Source organism: Centroberyx affinis, unplaced genomic scaffold, assembly GCF_046629955.1.
Source record: "Centroberyx affinis isolate AG114_WGS23_722 - 3 ecotype Tasmania unplaced genomic scaffold, CSIRO-AGI_Caff_v1 ptg000489l_1, whole genome shotgun sequence".
NCBI classification, from domain to species: domain Eukaryota; kingdom Metazoa; phylum Chordata; class Actinopteri; order Beryciformes; family Berycidae; genus Centroberyx; species Centroberyx affinis.
In genome coordinates, this window is record NW_027279143.1 from 31,668 (window position 1) to 52,799 (window position 21,132).

The 21,132-nt window shown below is 40.6% G+C and overlaps 1 protein-coding gene across 1 annotated transcript; it reads right to left on the reverse strand.

Annotated features, from left to right (window-relative positions):
• Nucleotides 1-1,716: 1,716 nt before the first annotated feature.
• Nucleotides 1,717-19,417, reverse strand: crtc1a (CREB regulated transcription coactivator 1a). Its single transcript, XM_071517389.1, is given in 16 exon segments — nucleotides 1,717-1,922; nucleotides 3,134-3,314; nucleotides 3,624-3,707; nucleotides 6,430-6,464; nucleotides 6,467-6,533; nucleotides 8,670-8,780; nucleotides 10,009-10,101; nucleotides 10,546-10,694; nucleotides 11,454-11,644; nucleotides 12,398-12,438; nucleotides 12,527-12,612; nucleotides 13,827-13,921; nucleotides 14,318-14,379; nucleotides 15,168-15,293; nucleotides 16,389-16,505; nucleotides 19,292-19,417. Coding segments are annotated over 16 exon segments (1,770 nt in total).
• Nucleotides 19,418-21,132: the final 1,715 nt, after the last annotated feature.

Consider the following 21,132-nt stretch of genomic DNA (forward strand, 5'->3'; position numbering starts at 1 on the left):
TGTTGGGTAAAATTGTCAACAAAGATATTTGATCCTACAGTACATGAAGGCTAGATATCAGAATCTATAAGGATGGCAAGATGGCCGATAACATACTGTACAGATGTGAGTAAATACATTCTGGTTGCATCAATGCTGTTCTAGTATAGAGGCAGTTCAATTGTCTGGAAAAAAATATATATTTTAACATCACTGAGCTCACATCTATGGGAGTAATACAGGAGAGTTTGGGTTTCTGCCGTATGCCACAGCTTCCCTCACCCACTGAGCCTTTTCTCTCTTTGCGCCTTACTTTATAGTTTCTGCCAATGTAAAGGACGCATCTCTCTACGGCAAACTAAAGAAACATGGAAAGAGTGTACTGTACATTCCACAAGTATCAAAAGAAATATGACATGGCACCATCACTGTGCAGTCAATAATTATCTTGCACATTGGCTTCCTCTATGTAAGGGTACATTTTGTCTGTTATACCTCACAGTCCTAAATCAATTACTTTAGTTTTGCATAGATATCATTACGCAAAATCTAATCACATTCTCTACATCGGAAATATAAAATTAAACGAGCCTGTAAACATCTATTTTTCACGACAAAGAACTTAAAAATGAACACCTTAATTTTTTCGGACATAAATGAATATGAAAAATGATATAGTAGTGACAATGAAAAGTAATGGATGAAGATCAACACACCTCAAAAATGCAAGTACAGAAATGTAACTGAAATATATAGGCCAAACCTGTGTAACAGTAAAACTGCTCTACACCTAAAATGTTTGTTTCAATTTACATAGTATTCAAATCTCTGCATGGAAACTGAACATCAATCTAGTAAGGCAAAACAAGTATGCACAGTGATTTGTGATTTCATGCATAACTGAAAACTGCTGTTTGCTGTGGCAAAATCAGAATTCAGTCAAATTGACACTTTCTATAAATAATGCAAGTGGCAAAATGACTCACCGCCACACATCAAACTTTTTGGAAAATCAAATGAGGCCCGACTTTGGCTTCTGTGACAAACCACACAGGGATTAGCGCTAAATGAACACCCTACCTGAAAGCATTACTGAGCAGAACAAGCTTGACACAGAGAGGGAGGTGAAAATTCAGAGAGGAAGTGACTGAGACAAAAGCACAGAAGAAAAACAGAGAGGTGTTTCCTATGAGTCATGGAGCTACTCTGCTGTGAGGACAGGTGAGCTGTAGTTTAACAGTTTGCTCTGCAGGCAGGTTTTAGGTTTTAGTCAGTCAGTGACAGCGAGGGAGAGACCAGGCTCCTTCAGCCCCCCTGATATTCTCATCAAGCTTCCTTAAAACAATGCTCATGGGAACATTATGCATGTAAAATAATCAAATACAGGATGTATCATTAGCAAAGATAGTGACAGAACCATAAACAGGTTTCATCATAACTCATATGTCATCATTCCGTTACCATCTTTCCGGTTCTGAGGAGAGATGGGAGGTTGGCAGCGGTCTCGAAAACAATTCAATCCATTTCCTTAAGCTGATGTTTCTTTCAAAAGCTCTCCCGCGGGGTTGGACTGGGTTGGTTTGTGGGTGACGGTGTGGAATGGACGCCCCGCCCAGCCGAGGCCTCGACCCCCCGCGCCCCAGAAATCGGCTCCACTCGGTTCATCCTCTCGGACACGGGCGCTCGCTCCCTCGGGGCAGCAGGGTTCACACACCAACGCACGAGCATGAGGCGCAGTTAGAGCCGGTCGAGGCGGAAGGCGTCCTCTGTGGCCGGGTCGGCAAGGACCATGTCTGGGTCATTGAGCATGTGCAGTCCGTCGAGCGTCAGCGGGTCGATTTTCAGCTCATCCAGTGGGAACTGGGAGTCGACATCGAAGCTGACATCTGTGACCAGGGAGCCGGTCAGGTCCTTGGGCAGGCTTGGAGGAGACTCTCCACTCACTGAAGAGCAGCAAGACACCACATTACAAAAAGACCAGGTCTTAAGACTAACACCCACTATGACATTTATTGTAAGCATGTGGGAGGGAGGTAGGATGGCATATTTTCCCAATTATTGAACTGACTAAAGTCAAAGTCTAAGGACTATTCACACAAGGATTTCACTAACATCAGGAAGACATATTTGACAAAACTTAGTTGATTTATTCTGGTAATATAAAGAATTAGATCAAGCATAGTGATGTTGCCTAGTAGATAAGGGCAGTGAGTAGGAATTTATCTTATTGTTTTCAAGGGGGAGAAGGAAGGCTCCCTAGTTACCAGTAGACAAGAAATCCTACTATCTAAACTTAACATTTGAATGATTGAAAGACGAGAAAGAGAGAAAGTTAGGGATTCTGGGTTATGAGTAGAAAATCAGTAAAAAGGCATGACAGCATCTGACGGCCACAGTTAATTATCAGGTAAGCCTACAGTTGAAGGGAAACTCTGTGGGGCTGTAAAATCCTGTCAATCACATGAAGTTGGATATAGGTTTATCAATAATGCATGTATTAGCACTGCAGCAGCAACAACATATTTCATTTATGGAAAAGACTTAATATTTCGAAGGGTGAGCTAGAGGCTGGAACATAGCCCAAAAAAAAGTGTGGGGTGACCAGGTGTTCTGGGTTTGTGGAAGTTAGCTAGCTTACACTTACACTTACTTAGTTAACTACTAGCTAGCTACCTAGGCTAGATTCTAGTAGGTATCTATAGCTTAAATGTGAACCTATATCCGCCCGATTCATGAGATCCATTTGTGGGTATTCTGTGAAATGATAAATGTTTGTCTGATTGCAACGTTTGCACAACGTCGGTACACAACAGTCAGACATAGCTGGACTGTTCTTGCTCTTCTGGGTAGAGTTTCCCACACAAGTTCAAAATGGCCACCTTAGGAATAAAGTCTATTTTGACTGTGTAGAGCACATATAAACATTCACCTCATTTAAAAATGATGCCCACACAATATGAAGACATGCAAGCAAATATGTGCATTGTGCACAAGCAGAAGACCCTGTGTTCTGGTTTGGGGTTTTGAAAATCTCTACACAAGGGACTTTGATACTGAGTATGTTTTGAACACAGGGAGCTGTGTGTCACAGCTCTACCTTACAAGCCACTTGCTGTAAGACTGAAGTAAGCCACCTGATACGATGGAGCAGTACCTGTGAGAATGATGTTGGGGATGTTGCCATGACTACTGTAGCCCAGCTGCTGGGAGTCCTGCAGGCTGCAGTGGCCACTAGTCAACCCCATCATGGCTGCCTGGGAGTAGTTGAGGGTGGAGGCCTGGCTGTACAAGCTGTTAGAGCTGATGGGGGTTTCAATCATGTTGAACTGCTCCAACTGACAACCACAACAGACAAAAGATTAGCATCACAGTTTGGACACCGCTGCTCATACAGTGATTCATAACTGGGATCAAGACAGCTGGTCTTGTCTACTTTCACCATTTTATTCATTTGTTCATTTATCCATTGCATATCCTTCATTTTTTCCCAATAATCATGATAGTATTCTTGAAATGATAATTTGTTGAACCTTTTCCACTGTGATCTCTCTAAAGCTAAAACAGGCTGAAAACAGAAATAAACAGAAATAAATATGGACTTCTAGACATCTGACTGTCACAGAAAGAGCTTGATTGGTGCGTACCTGTTGTGAGAGAGCGCTGGTCTGCCTAGATGTGAGCTGCTGGTCGTAGAAGTCGGCAAACACACTGCCCAGTATGGAGTTATGCTGCAACAACAAACACACCCCCTCTATTTGTTAAGACACAAAAAGACTATTATATGCAGACCACCAATATGAATATACTTCATCTAGGCTATATTTGTACGTTTAACATAAAGTATGGTTGTGCTGGTGTATGAAAACATGTGATTAGGGGAAGACAGTCAAAGCAACTACAGCAAACACTGGAATCACCTCACAATGTCCTGTAGCTGGGGATTTTTCACTCAAAAGACTTTGCTAATTCATGAGCCACTTGAATAAAATAATGCTTTCAGTGTTGATGTGCTAAAGGCCACAGTGAAGTCTCTTCACAAACCTGAATTAAAAAAATATGTTTGTTTATATGTCGCAGGGAACAGATTAATCGCTGTGCATGTTTGTGACTCTGTAAAACAAACATAAATGCATAACATAACATAAATGCTCCAAATTGGCAAAGCATGGTACACAGAAGAAACAGTAAGCGATCATGTAATGCAAGGCTAATAGATAAATGACTCAGCCAAGTAACTTTCAAGCCCATTAGCTAATTAATTATTAATTAAGTCAAAGCAAAAGCAACTTCTTCAGATTAATTCTCAATGGATCTTTAAAACTTGACAGACACACAACAGACCATCAGAGAGTTCACCCAGGAATGTGTGATTTTGCGATCGCAATAATGAATGCAAATTCCATAAATCTCCTCAATATTTGCGCGAACTTGCAGTATTTCCAGTAGTATCTGTGATAAGCTGCAGGCCTACACTTTTTATCAAAAGAAATGATTATATATGGCTCTTTTTTTAAATTATAAGTTTCCCATTTTTTGTTATCTCTTAGTGCTACTTTAGTACCACCTTGACTTGGATCCCCATAATTTCACTGCAAAAAACACCTAAAACTCTGCGAATTGCACCGCAATTATTGAGAAAACCTGTCACAAAATCAAATTGTTTGGTCACACAAAAAAATGAAATCCTGGAGGGACTGATCGGACCAATCACATGAATAGGGACTTCCTGCTCCCTTGATGTTTGCATTAAATGTACAATCATCTGAAATGTCAGTATACACTGAAGAGCATTAGAGGGGCGCCCCGCAAATGCCAAAAACTGCCATCTAAAAATAAGGCCAGGAGGGGACTTTCTTTCAAAAGGCTGCTGCTACCAGGCAGGCTTCCTCTGCTGCCTTCTGGCCTTGGAGTTTTAATTAACATGAGCCAAATGGAATGAAATTCACATGAAATAAAGGAATCACTGAAAATATAATCCCCTTTGTGGGTTATTCTCCCACTACTGAGTCATCCAGTGCAGGCTAATTCTCTTGAAGTTTCTCATTTAAATGTCTAGCAACAGAAATTCTCCTATTTCATCGTGGCCTCTTAATGTATAAGTAATTGGATCATATTCTCAGCCCATGCTCCTCCTAGTTCAAAACCAAATTATCTGTGTGCGCTGCCAATGTCCCCACAGGGCAGAGTGGGATAATAGAGCATCGCCTGTCAGTTGAGGTTTAGCCCATGTATAACCTCAGGACTGCAAGTGAGCCGCTTCAGCAGGGGAAGAACTGGAGTTGGGTAAAGCAAACAGCAGGACAAACATGTTCACAAATACACACATAGCCTACACTCTCTCTCTCTCTCTCTCTCTCTCTCTCTCTCTCTCTCTCTCTCTCTCTCTCTCTCTCTCTCTCTCTCTCTCTCTCTCTCTCTCTCTCTCTCTCTCTCTCTCTTCTCTCTCTCTCTCTCTCTCTCTCTCTCTCTCTCTCTCTCTCTCTCTCTCTCTCTCTCTCTCTCTCTCTCTCTCTCTCTCTCATGCTCTCCCTCACACTCTCAAACACACAAAATCACACTCATAACTCAAGTGCAAGCGAGTGTTTTCTGATTCCCTGGCTGAGTAAAGGCTTGACATGTTTTCACAATGAAATATGATGCATAATGTACAGTTACACATTATGATTGTTTTCGAAGTTGTACTTGTTTTCCACGAGACACTGTAAGGCTGGGCTGTTAAAGCAATCAAGGATTTACAGTACCTTCTATTTACAATGGTTTCAAAAATGTTTTACGAGGTCTGACATGATTAACAACCCCGATCCATGTTTACCTTGGGTGTGTTTAATTTATCTTACAGCACCGCCCTGCAAGCAAGGTGCAGTTTGTTCAAATTTAACCATGGGAATAATGAACAGGCTCCCCATACATCTCGCCTTTCCTACTCCCTCAAATCACCATGTTAAGAGTTACGATAACCTTTCCAAATGGTGCAAAAAAACACAAAAAACACAAAGATCAGATGAACATCAAAAAACCCCCGATACAGAGTCTGATAGAGAGATTAATGCTAGGGGGGAAACAGTGTTTGGGGATGCAGTGCAAACACCACAAAAGCAGCAGCAGAAAAGGGAGTTCAGGGACACAGTTACATCGCAAGACATCAATGACACTGAGAGTTTGGATACTGGTGTTCAGACCTGGGCAAAATAGCAATACTTCTAATAAATAAGTAAATAGATAAACAACCTTTGGGATAAATATGGGTATGTCTTGATTTGTTCCATCTTGCTAAGGCTTGTGAGGCTGCTCAAGTGTTTGGTAGCTTAACAACAAGTGTGACTTGAGTTACTTCTGTTTTGCCCAGATCTGCTCGTGGCGACACAAGAGAGCAGCGGAGCTACAATGCAGGGGAGGACGGTGACGTTTATACACAGCGAGCCGGCAGCTCATTGGTTCACACGCCCTTACTTGAGGCGAGCCTCCGGGTGAGAAGCCTTGGTTGAGACGGGAGAGGTTGGAGACTGATTGGCAGAGGATCCGACCCTACTGCGGTACTGTTGGAGGGAAGAGGCCTGATACAAGAGGATATGCTGTTATTCGCGCTGGAGAAAGTCGTCTGCTGGTGTCTGTGTGTGTGTGTGGCGTTCAGATGTATTCATACTGAATGTGCAACTTTATCACATGTGTTTTGTAGTGTCTGTAGTTTATCCCGGTTTGACTGCATGGATTTGGAAATGAGATAATGAGCAAACTGAAATCAAATTCCCTTTTCCTAGTATCAGTTTAACTAGTGTTCAGAAACAGAGTGGCTTGACTGAAGTACAGCAGAAACATAAACTAAGTTTAGGCCTCCATTGTCTGTGATACTAATATCTAATTCTAGGAGTAGAACTAAATCCGTGAATGAGAAAAATAGTGAACGGGATATATGACATTAATAAATTAATAATACTGAAGGCAATGGCAAAAACAGTGAAAAGTAAGAGATCTATTGGTGGTAGGAAGACTATTTCAAGCAGGCCCAGCTAAGTGAATGGCTATTGTAAAACTGGATGATCAGAGAAGACAGTCTCTGTTCTCAGTTTTCTATTCCATCCCATCTAGTGTATTCAGTCTATTCATCCAGCAAAACCAAAACAAGAAAGTGACTTTGGTGATCACAAATCAATTTGACGACCATCATTGTGAACAGAAATAAACAGGACATAAAAAATCATAAAAATATCAGAGGAATTACTATAGTGGATAATATAAAGTAGATAAACTATTGAGTAACTCCAGATTTACAGGTGTATCAAACGAGACTGATAATCTCTTATCACTCAAAAGCCAACAGGAGTTCAAACCTCAACATTCACTAATCTATTGATAGATAAGCTATCAAAATATAAGTATCATGAGATAGAGAAGTGATAAAACGGTTGAAGCTCTCTGGGTGAAAATATAAACTAGTACAGTGATAATTGCTGCAGTAGGCCTATGGTAGCACTTCTCATTATCTTGTTGTAACGGCTCTATTGCTACACCTTGAGGTGTCGCAACAGATGCAAACACATATCTGAATTCATATTTAAAAAGCAGTACGGCACAAGTTTGTTATGTTTGGTATTAAGACGATGTTAGGTGTAAGCTGCAGTCAAACACTCAAATGTTTTCCTTTGACCCCACAAGGAAAAGTCTGTAACTGAGGTGAGGGAAAAGTGAAAAGTAGGCCACTTCCATTTCTGCGATAATCCGAACTCATTCCCACTGCAGCAGAAGCAGAGAGGCTAGAGCCACGATCTGAAGGATGTACAGATAGATCCCTTGTTTTTTTTCCACATTCTGTTGTGCTTTTAAGTTATTTCAAAATGCATTTATTCAGGATTTTTAGTTCTATGCAAAGTACTCTATTCTATCAAAGTGAAAACAAAATTGTAAAATTGTAGAAATGTATGTGAAAGTAAAAAATTAAAATAACAGAGAATCGAATTGCATAAGTATTCAATCCCCTTTGCTTTGTTTGGGCTAAATTGCCCCATTAAGATCTAGTGAAGGGAGCTGGTCGCAGCTTTGTTAGCTAGAAAAGCAAATCAAATCAAAAAATTGTATGAAAGGAAAACACTGTTCAGAACTGCTAAATACAACATAAATATGACATCTGAATAATAGATGAAAAGAAACATTGAGCAAATTGTTGCTAGTGTGGCAATTTATCTCAAACAAAGTAAAGGGGTTGAATACCTGAACGTACTTGAACTTAAATATATAATAATAATAATTTTAATTTTATACTTTCACATGAATTTCTACAATTTTGTTTTCACTTTAATAGAATAGAGTGCTTTGCATAGAACTCAGACAAAACATCCTGAATAAATGCATTCCGAAGTAACTTCACAGCACGACAAAAGATGACAAAGTCAAGCGGTCTGAATACTTTTGTAAGGCACTCCATATCAGTGAGATCTAGGCACTGATGTCATTGATGTCAACACACTTTAATTTGTTTAACGTTTGGAGAGCTGAACCGATCTGGGAGCGTATCAAGACACAATGAGACAACAACAGAGCTGGTTAGGCTTGGGGGGGGGGGGGGACGGAGATCCAGCAGAAGGGAAGTAGTAATCGCTTGGAGGTCAGCAAACTCTCCATGTTGCTGTCATTTGAAAAGAAAATAACCGCACATTGTGATACGCTGCGCTGAGAGAGCGGCGGTCAGTGCTCACCGTGTTCATGTCTATAGTCATGTTGGTCTGTGAAGCTGTCTGGCTGCCCGGCGTGGAGCAGGAGCTCTGGTTCTGCACCATGGAGGCCGGCAGCTGGACCAGGCCTGTTTGCTGCAGAGGAAACAGAACAGACGATATTGATAAAGCATCATGCAGATGGAGCCGTCAAGTTCCACTTTTTAGTTTCCGCAATGCGCCTGTGAATCACTTCTATACTGCCACTACTGCTCTGACCCCAGGACATGCTTCTTTTCAGCAGGGAGAAGACGCAAGGATTGATCTGGCAACCAACTGATTGAGAGCTACAAATTTTGTGTTATAAAATAAAATAAAGAATAAAATAAACTTGACTTGAAATGCCTTCTCTGTTCTACTTCACTACATTTGAGACAGTATACGCTACAGCATCTGCTGCATTTCAAATGGAGGACAGATGCACAACAGAATTAATACACTTTGCAAAAGAAAAGAAAAAAAATGCAAAAGATTGTGTCCCTTTGCTATTAATTAAGGAACCATATTTAAATGTTTTAATCCAGCAGAAAAAGTAGAACAAAGTAGTTTAAGGGCAGAAGGCAGCATCTTTATTGTACTCATCATTTAATTTCTTTATCGATGTTATCCATTTATTATTTATTGCCTTTATATAATATTCTTGCATGGTTTTCACATGTCTGGCACATCAATAAATGTATGGACAACTGCTTGAAATGCATCAACCAAATTGTGTGTGGGACTTGCCCACACAAACAGTGTGGGAGGGAGGAAAAACATTAGAGGAGATAAAGTAACTATGTGTATAAAAGCGAGCAGTGAGTCTTGCTTTTATCTTAGACATTGTTAATCTTATTCATTTATTCACAATTGACCAGTCACACATCTGCCCACATCTGAGTGCTGTCAGTCTTAGTATTGTATGCATTACAAAGAACTGGATGGATGTAAACAGATGCTTGTCCAGAAATGATTTGAAGACCTTAACGTGCATCGGATGGAAAGCAGTTGGCGAACATTTCTTTATGTCAGTCCGCAAAAACTGACAAGCTAAGTTGACAATGAAGCCACAAGTCTGTAAAGCAGAAGATAGCCAATCACATTTACAGCAACAATCAATCCCGTCAATATTTTCAGTGCCATGTGGATTTGTATTTCTGATTACATACTGTAGATTTCCTTTCACTCTGTACTACCAAAATTATTGAGCTACGGTATATTGTGCTATCTCAACTGAATAAGCTGAAATCAATAGAGAGATGGAAGAATAAAGCAATGCATGTCAGCTGTTGAAGTGTTTGTTTAATCGTTTGTTTTCCAGGCAGAGTGCCGGAGGGCAACTCACTGGCTGGCTCTGGTGCGTCTGGGACGACGGCTGCTGGTTGAAGAAGGCATACTGGGACAGCTGCTGCTCTAGGGCCATGGCACTGATGGCCGCCTTGGGGGAAACAGCAACAGACAAGACATAAGGTTGGATGACTGGTTGGTCGGTTACACCATTTTAAGGAAAATGATTTCATTTGGTTGGCTGGTTCCCCCTTCTTCATCTTATGTAACATTCATTCATTCAGTCCGTCCAGTCATTCATTAACTTTAAAATCTATTATTTTACACCTATCGTTGACTGACTAGAAACTACTGTTCATCCTGGGTATTTAAAATGGAAGCATCAAACTGAGGAATCAAAAAAAAGACAAGGAATGAATACAGCAAAACTAATTAACACACCAAAAAGTCTAGAAAAGAGAGAAGACGGTTCTGCCTTTGTATCAAAACTACAGGGAATATTCAGAAATAAATTCAATCATATGTGCAGTTATCGATCAAGGCTTGCATGATTGATTTTGAAGGGCGGGCCCGGGCCAGGAGAGGACGGCTATACCTGAGAGAGTGAGAGCGGCGGAGATAGTGATGGGGAGAGCTGCAGGGGCTGGTGTTGGTGGGAGTCTCCTGCATTCAGGATGAGAGGAACCATGTTGTCCTGCCCAGGCTGCATTGCCATGGTTACTGTGGGTTGAGAGGTGTTCACTCCTACCCAGCACACAAACAGGTCATGTGAAAACTGTTTTTCTAAAAGCTGCATGCAGGGTCTGAAATTAACACCCGCCGAGCGCCAAATGCCAGTAAAATTTGTCTTCGGTGGATAAATCAATAAGGGTCACCTGCCGCTCTGACTGGTGCCTTTCTGAAGCAATAACATTAGAACGCCTCGGGTGCATACAGTCTTTGGTCTTTGCCTGTTCTCAAACTTCGTCCCTACTGACCACTGTACACTGTCTGACCGTGGGAAAATCAAATCAAAGCAAACTGATGTCTCTGTATCAGGCTGTTGTTTGACACAAAGCGGCAGCATCTAAACTTTTGCAAACTGCCTGGATGGCTAACCAGCCTAACGTGCTTCAACAGTGTGTGTGTGTGTGTGTGTGTGTGTGTGTGTGTGTGTGTGTATGTGTATGTGTGTGTTTTGCTAGAGGGGATATGCTTCAAACTGCTCTCTTATCATTTGAATTCTGTTGCACTTAGCAAGAAATAGCATTGAAAACAGGCAGTGTGACATAATTCTGTGAAAAATCTTTAATTATTTTGGTCGGTAAAAATATTGTTTTTTGTTTACCAGCCTTTGGCAGGTGAGCCTAAAAGTTAACTTCTGACACTGAGCACACATAAATCTCCAGCATCTGTAACATTGAGATGAGAATAATTGCTTGACCTAGTGCATGTAACTATAAGAAAACAACTATTTTCCCATGTTAAATCTGAACAAATGAAGCACTGGCAGTGCAGTGTTACCTTGTGTGTTCGCCAGGTTCCCTGTGCTGTTGGAGGAGCTGAGCGAGGCGGCGGCTGCGTCGTCCGAGTCCAGCGGGGTGGGCAGCGGAGGAGGGAACTGGATGTTGGTCAGGTCAGGCAGCGAGCCGCCGGTGTTGTGGGCTGCTGGGATCAGCGAGGCGGTCAGCTGCTGGTCCGGAGACGGAAATATGCTGCAGAAAACACAGGGGTGCAGTCAACTCTGTAGCAAGGACGTAATTCATACACTTCTGAAAATGAGGCCCCGTGCCTGATGTCAACACTGAGGCAAAGAAATAGATACATACACACTGGATTGATGGTCACTTACATAGATTATTCAGCAACACTTCAAAATGTTTTCCAATATAGTCATCTCCGAAAAACATATGGACATGCTAACGTCTTTGGATGTTTTGGCTCTGCACCGTCATCCCCTTGGATGTCAAATGATGACATGAAAATGGTGTTTAATTACACGCAGACAGCTTCCATTAGAGGATATTTTTCCATTCATGCTTGGTGATCAGCAATGGATGAAAAAACCCTTAAATTGAAGCTGGCAGTGTGTACTTAAACACCATTTTCACTTCATCATTTGACATCCAAGGTTATCAAGAGTGCAGAGCCAAAACACAAAAGAATGTACCACTGTCCAGATTTTCAATTCTGTTATTGCGATATCAAGAAGCAAGAACATGATCATAGGAGTTTTTTTCACTTGGGGGTTACATTGTCACTGTAATGATAGTTAGTGGTAATGGGTCTGCACAGCCAGGCTCCATCAGTGTACACTATGTTTATTTGATGGAAATTGAGATGAATACAGTGGGACATTGACAGAATGACTTCTAGTTAAAAACATGAACATGAAGGTCTTCAGCCATCATTATACTGTCCTCAAGAAAGCTATGTTCAAAACAGAAACAAAGCTGTAAAATACTCACTTTATCCCCGGGACTTTACAGAGCTTGGACCTTGAAATGTTCTGGAGGGAACAGACACAGTCCAGTTGGAGTATTATAGGACCATAGATAAAGCTGCTATGAACATGCATGTGAGTGCAGGAGTCTCACCTTTTTGCAGTCCCAGCTCTGTTTTTGTCCATCTTCATCTCCCTCTTGTTTAATTGCTTCTGACCCTGGCACAGTGAGCAGGAGAACTGGAGAGACGGGAGAAGAAGAAGATAATGATTGTTTTTTCCCGCCAGTCTCCTGGCTCTACAGATGTCCAGTCTGTACGGGCTTAGAATAATCACAGGCCACATGTCCTTATTTAATACCATCAAATGATAAATATATAAATGACAAATAATACACAAACACAAATTCCAGGAAAGGAGAGAGAGAAAGCAAGAAAGACAAAGTGAAAGAGCAAAAGAAAGAAAGAAAGAAGGTAAGAAACTCAAATACTGTAGGAGTCATACTGTAGGATTGTCTCATTTAGTCAAAATATAAATAAGCCTCAGGCTGCCTTTCAGAAAATACTGGGAATGGGGGGCAAAAAACGAAAAATCTGACTGAAGAGAATTATACAAAATTCATCAAAGTGCTCCTGAATTTAAAATAATCCACTTCACGCGGCCATTAGCACTGCAATTCATTGGACACTGGATGCACCCCGTCTTCTCAGAAGTCATTTTTCTTCAAAGCCATGTGCAAACCCTTTTATCTTACTGGAGGGCACTTGGCTGAGCCATCAAGAGAGAGCAGCAAAAAAACAGAAATCAGAATAAAAAGAAGCAACACAATGTCAACCTCCAATAAAAAAATCATCTGAAGAAATTTGTTAAGAATTGACTAATTTAAAGCATGGTTCAATAACTATTTTATATATATTAACTCTATGCTATGTGTGGTAACAGCTTATTATATATGTATAGGTTTTTTTCAATAATTCATCATATGCTCACTACCAGTTAAAACGTTTGGACACACCTGACACACTGATTAATGTACTATGTTTTTCATTCTCTTAAAGCCATTTTGATCTAAAGAATTATGCTTAAATGCTTGAAATTTGTTTTTTACACAAATATAAATAGTGAAGTTGATGCCTATGTATGAATTTCTTTCCAAAGCCTTTCCATCAAGGTAAAGGGCGGCTACTTTAAATCATCTAAAATATAAGATAGTTTTGATTTGTTTAACACTTTTTTGGTCACTGCATAATTCCATTTGTGTTATTTCCTAGTTGATGTCTTTACTATTATTCTAAAATGTGGAAAATAGTAAAAATAAAGAAAAATGTGTGTGTCCAAACTTTTGACTGGTAGTGCATACCTATTCATTATTTAATACGAATGAATTATGTTAATGTGTATAGCTGTATGTATGGTGGAAAATAATGGCTTGTTTTAAGTTAGGTCTTCAGTACCTCGTTTGGGCTGCAGCTCCTGTGAGCCTCCGGTGAAGGAGGCCTGTTGGGCCAGAGTTAGCGTGCTCTGATGCAGCGCCGAGTCCGAGTTCGCCCTGCAACACAATAAATAAATAAATAAATAAATAAATAAATAAATAAATAAATTAATTAAAAGCACAGCGCAATCTCCAGTTAATTACAGAAAACTACCACATTATATGTAAAAGCACAGACCGCACTTAACACTCAATTACTAGAAACCCCAATTACAATGTTCTGCGGCACATTAAATGGTGCAGGGTGCGTTTTATTCATCATTTTACTTTAAAGACGGTTAAGTATTATTGACCTGACTCGTCGGGGTGAATAGGAAATAATGCACCAAAGTGCGAGGCGGTGTGGTATAATCCATAATTCTTAGTGAGGCAGTGCCAAGGCTTTATGAAGTGAAGAAGACTAAACACTAAAATAATACAGTCATGCAGTTTCATCTTCAGAGGCTGTCTTACCTCCTCCAACTGGTGTCAGGTGGAGGTGACAGATACACTGAGCCATATGGACAGCTGTCGATGTGAGATCTCAGGTTAAGAAAATACAGCTGGAGACTGAATGGACTGGCAAAGTAAATAAATTCATTCAATTCTTTTAACATGAGAGGATATAATAAATAGCATTGTGTTATCACACTGGTGGTATCACAAATACACCACCATGTGATACAAGTTGAGGGATAATGTACAGTGAGCTTCACTGTTGGGTCTTGATTTACTCTGTCAGGGCTTATCTTGCAATAATGACCAGCTTGTTGTACATTATCCTGCTTATTACACAGCTACTTTCCAAATACATTCATCATTTAAAACAAAATATTGATTTAAAAATGATTTTGTAACAAGCTAAAGTAATTTACAAGCTTGTGCCAAAAACATTTCAGCAGGACTGCAACCATAGAAACATCTAATAGTTACACTGGAGCAGAACTGTAACCATAGAAACGGTAAAATTGCCATTCAGCATCTAACCAACAATCAAAAGTTTCATGTTCTCCGAATAAAATAAAACTAATAGCCTACTTGAAAAATCCTTCATGTTTCTAACCTCGGTCAGCCGAGTGTTTGTCTGCAGTAACACAGTAGTAACGCCTTTCAGACACAAGGTATAGCAAGTTAATCTGATTAGAAATCAACAAAATCAACCGGACTACTTGACTGCGGAGTGATATGATCAGATGTGAGAGAACAGCAGTCTGTTATTTATGAATAATGACTTAATTGGACAAGGTAGCTTCATAGCTACTGACAGAAAAAAATTATATATCAGAGACCCAAAACTGGTTAACTTCAGCGTTTTAAAGGATATCTGGCGTCCATGTTTGTCGACAGACAGGGGTTTTCGGTGGGGCGATGTGATGCGGTTCCGGTCCCGGTAGACTCTGTCCACCAGGCCGTGGTGCCGCGTCGTTCTGCTCGTGTCCAGACCTGAATTCTGAAATGGAGTCTGACAGAAGAAAAGAAATCAGTCACACTAGATTAATTAGTAATAGACAACTTACAAATAAAACAGATGCTGTGTGGCAAATATTGCTGAAGTTGTATTTGTTTTTGTTTTTTTGTTTGTTTTTGACTTAGCCCAATTTAGCCTCTGCCTATACTAATTTATATTAGTTGTGGTGAAAATTAGAGGGTTACTCTAAGCACTCCACAAGTAGTCAAATAGTCTCATGTAACTACTGTGCCCCCTTGGCCACCGTAGGCGATTCATGTGGGCTATCCACTGTGTTCTGGGTGAGAAAAATGGAAAAAACCAACAACCATGTACTCAGACTGAAGCAGTAGAAAATGTTGGCAACACTCAGCTAGCAGTAGAGGAAAATCCTCACACAAACATTGCATTCAACAAACAATACAACAACCCATATCGTAAAAATCTCAACAATGGAGGGGGTGGAAGATGGACTGGTTGGGGACAGTGAATGTGGTGACACCTTTGGTGATAAGCAGTCTTTTAAGGCCCTGGCCCAACATCTGATCGTAATAAAGACACTCAATGTAGACTGCAGACTTTTTAAATTACTTCTACCTTCTTCTATTTATTCCAAACAAACCACTGTTGTTGCTTCCATAAACACAAAATGCATCACATCCTGTGCAGCAGAGGATTTTTCCCGGGAAAGAGGAACCCCCTCATAGGTGTTTAGAACAGCAAATGTAAAAGCTTTCATGGCTCTAGGTTGAATCACTATTGTATGGTGTCAATCGACTAAAGTATTTTTTTGTAAATTGCTGATTATTTCTTTAAAATGAAACAAATCTTAGTGGTACAAACGGTACACAAAAGTATTATTTCATAGTTCAATAAAATTGTCCCTTAAAAAGGACAAAATTGCCCCTATAAATCACATCAAGGGGTGAAAATATGCTCTCTGAAAAAAAAAGTTAATTTCTTACCCTGATGTAAGGATTGATATAGGAGGGACAGAGGAGAGACAAATTTTGTTTATCTTGAGTAAATTGGCCAATACAGTAATCTTCTTCTTCATGCTGTCATACCAAACAACTTGGCAAGATAAATAATCCTCACCTGAAAAGGAACATCGATAGTGCTGCTTCCAATCTGATTGACGTTTGGCAAAGATCCTCCATAGTACTGCCCACGGTTTGGCCCCAACTGCAAATATTGGGTTTTCTGCAACTGCAGCTGGTAACAAAAAAAAAAAAAAAAAAAAGGAAAGAATAAGAGTAAATTATGAGAACATTACAATAGAAATAAATACACCCCTTATACAATAACAATAATGATCAAGCTCCAGAGACAGGACAATAATACATTGGTTGTAAACATGCCAAATCATTGTTACACACAAGCATAATCTAGAAATACTAAATCAACAATAACAAGACATTCTAGTAAATAATATTAAAAACAATGACAGCTGAATGTGTCTTCCTGCAGGGAAATGCTCAACTCAACACTCCATGCAATGGGATGTGCAACTGACATTTACACATCTTTAAACAAATGCCACCCCAATCCCATATAATTACTCGCAATCGCGTGATGTTCTAGACAGCGACGCTGGTGCTACCACTGCTGATTGATGTTTCCTTCATTAACCATCTGTTTGAGCTACCGAAATCTAAGGCATTCACTGATTTTAACATATGAGGGGGAGCACATCTATTAAGCTGAGATAAACGCTAGATGTGTTCCTGCCATGCCTCATACAGGCGGGTGAATTTACAGTAGTCATCATGGTAGCACAGAGTGAATTTAATAACCTCTTACATGCAAAGAGCTGAGAAGTCACTGGTCGAGACTTTAGGGAGAGGGAAAGCACTTCAGCAAGAGTTCAGCATCAGAGGAACTGAACTTGCAGCATGACCACGCAATCCCATCCAAACCATATAAGAGCACCACAGGTCCAGTTGGTGGTTAGTTAGTAGAGTCATACTCCCACAAGCCTCGCGACAGTGTATATTTCAAAATAGCCTCGAGTTCCATTTCCCATTAGACAGAGATAGCCGGTCAATTAAATTTTCTCACGCAAGCCCACCGCTCACTGTTGGCAGAGCATAAAATCTAATAACAACAATTACTAAGCCTGCATCACCAGTGTATTTTGACAAGCCTCCAATCTCAGAGAGTCATTTTTTTAATACATTTACACTCATTCTGTTGACAAAGGATTACATATTGGAACATATCCGGATCAGGAAGAGGGCAATATAAATCCTTCCACCGCAGCAAGACAGGTACAGAGAGAGACAGATAGACAGAGAGAGACAAAGAAAGTGAGAGAGAGAGAGAGAGAGAGAGAGACAGAGAGAGAGATAGAGAAGCGGAGATAGAGAGAGGGTCAGGGAGAGAGAGAGAGAGAGACAGAGAGAGAAATAGAGAAGCAAAGATAGAGAGAGGGAGGGGGAGGGGGCAGTATCTCTGGGTGAATCTCTGCGCCTGAGGCTTATTGCCCACAGGCCTAACTTTGCTCAGACAAGAGCTTCATACCACTGTGAAGCCACACTGGAAACCTGAAGCAGCCTGGACATCTACAATGTAGTTGGAAATATTTTCAGAAGCTTTTCAACTGTTATGTACATTATTCTGAGAACTAAGAGAATGAAAGACAAAAGATGGGCAACAGAATCATAAAAACAAATGTGTTTTCAAACTAACTTGTAAAAAAACCTGACAATTTGGCTACTAGTTTACAAAATAAATTTCTACAACACCATGGGATGATGACAGCTTCATTTCATACTCAGGGGCGGTCTTGCCATAAGGCCTTAGACAAGGCAAAAGACAAGAATATAACTAATTTAAAATCATTTTTCATCAGCTTAAAAGAAACGGACTTACTGAAAAACACCTCTCTTTTTGTTAGTTTCAATCTTGAGTCAGGGCCACTGCCCACTCAGTCAGGCGATAGTGATAGTGGGCTATGCCATTTATTTTCTAGCGCAATATTGCCTCTTAACGTTAAGCTGTTTTTCTTGCCACTTTACCATTTGCTGTGAGGGCTATAAAGAAGCAAAGCTACCCGAGTGATGCAGAAAAAGGCAGAGGGAAATATAAGATTTGTTGACATGAACTTTTATTGAATCAAAGATTCAACTGTTGCTAGTGTTGCTGCTAGTGATATTGCCACTGCCTCCAAGCTCGTCCCCAACTTGCAGGTAATGTATAGGAAGGATGGACTGAACAGGGTGAAGGTTGGTGTGAAGGTTGGTATTTAGGGGGGCCCATGGCCGCCTTTGCCTTGGGCTCCCAAATCACTGCATATTTCGTGTTTTGTTTTTCACAGGCTCCCATGCAGTATCCTGTATACAGCCAATCAAAGTCTGTCTGTCCATCGTGACATCCATTCAGCAGCATTCACTACAGTAGCCCTGCCTCCATAGGATTTATTTTGGAGGCCTGTGCTGCATGTGGCTTAAAATCAACATAATCTGCTGGCCTTCATCTTTGGTGTAGATGTCAATCATGTTGCAGTGCACGCAGGCCTGGATACCTGTCCGACAAGTTTCTCACGCCACGGCGCGCAGACACACCACCGCATCACGGGTATACTACGCATTATTTTTAATAAAACCTGAGTTTAGTGGGTGGCATCAGTTTGTCCCATCTCCCTGGCGTTGAGAGCTCGAGAGGAGGAAAAATCCGAGCTGCAGTTGGACGCGCGCTGTCAAATACGCATGCACGCCCCTTTGCTTTCCACTTGCATGGGACAGAAATTGTGCAACTTTTTCGGACGAGGGTCCTTCTCATACATCTCTACGTTACAGGGTTGCTACCTATTGGCAGTTTTGTTCGGTGTCAGTCGTGGAAATAAAAACAGTACAGCTGACAGGAAGCGTCGTTTGTTATTGTTTACCTATTCTGCCCAGGCTGCGTGCAGCCGCCGCGCTAGATATGCATATTTGACAGCTCGCTGAAAATAAACGGGGAAGGGGTGGGAAAAAATACACGAAAAGCGGTTTTCTCACCCTCGCCGCCCGGGTAATGCTGAGGTCCTTCATCACTTCTTCAAACGCCGCTGTCTCCTCCGCCTGCTTCTGATTATGTAAAGCGATTTTCTCGCTAAATTTCCGCGGATTGTTCGAAGTCGCCATGTTTCGCTCTTCTGCTCCGTTTTCCTTCAATGGCCAGTGTCAAGCTAACAGAATAAACACAGTACTTCCGGTATCTCTTTCCAAAAGAAATCCTTTATTTATTTCTTTATTTTTTTTAATTCAAAAACAGTTGCATACAAACATTGTACACGAAGAGGTAAGTGCCAGAGTAAATAAGTTATTTAAAGATGCCATATTCAACAAAAATAACATAGGTCTTCACAGCCTAATTTGTTAATAAATCCCTACGTCCCAACGATTTTTGGGTGAAACAAGATACCAAAGTGGAAAATATAGCATATATAACATATTTAAGCAGGAGTATCTGGGGGAAAAAGTTGTTTTCACCTCAAATTTTGTCGTAATGGTTTCTTATAGGATTTTTGTTGTCCTGCACACCCCTATAGCCTACTTACTTTTTCTCCTACAAATGTACGTTTTTATTTTGAAGGCGAAATCGTCAAAGTTCCTCTTTGCCCCTGCTTCCTCCGGCTGGCTTGACGCAGCTCCCTCGGTGAGACTTTGCGTGCTCACGTCCCTGCGCGGGGGCGTAGCTCCGGCGCACCGCACATCTGGCTTGCGGAACAGCCGCACATTCCACTTTTTAAGAAGATGCGGGAGAGAGGAACTGTGCGGTTTCATGCCTCCTTTATATCCATCACGACCGACTTGTTAAACGCCCCACGCCATCATTAAGATAACATGGATCTTTTATGTTGATCCCATAGCTACTGGAAAAAATACATTTCTCATATAGGCTATAGAGATAGGTTTCAAAATACACAAAGTTTGGCCAAAAATTTATTTATTTATTTATTTGTTTATTTGTTTATTGATCGTGACAACTCCATAACTAATAAATACATCCACAATATATTTTGGCCAATCAAAATATATTTCAAATGAATCATCCACCTCTATAAAATTATTTTGAAAACTTATTAATTTTGGAAACTTATCTATAAGCATATTCTTATATGAAATGTACCCTATTTTGGACCCTGAAATCCCAGAGTTTAAAAAAATAACTTTTGAACTGTGAGTTTATGAATTGTCAATGACCAATTCTGGCTCCCAGGTGCCATCCACTTGCTTTCTCGTTTAATAACCTGTTTTAAAAAATTACTGCAATTTCACCAAATTTCACCATATTATTATTGCAATCGAGGAAAGGTTAGGAAAAAAAAAAGTTGAACAATTGAAATACAATTTAGGCATTTAGCTGATGCTATTATTCAGAGCTACTTACAGGTAAGTGTTTAGTGTCTTGCTCAAGGACACTTTGACAGGACACATGGCTGTTGATGGTGGATTTGTGTCAACCTTTTTCTACCATTTAATGGGGGGATAGTGAAACAATCAGGTGGTTGATGGACACAACCAGGGATGTAGTGGAGACTTTACCCACTGTTTGCCCACTGTTTTATTTGCAGAATAGAATTTACCCACCTTTTTAGGCTGATGTAAATCAGAAATTCATAGGCCAGATAGTAGAGTGGTTGTGTCTGCTGCCTCTGGAGCTACACATGAACTCCTGCTGGACCAGGATCAAATCCTGTCAGAACTATCTGTGCAGTGTCTCCCTCTGCTTTCCAGTCCTGCTGCTTTTAAATACATAAGGTGAGTGGAATGCCCATTCTTGTTATAGATTTTATTCATGTAAAAAATAAATAAGCACTGAAGATCTGAGGCTGCTCTAAAGATCTAAAGTTGCA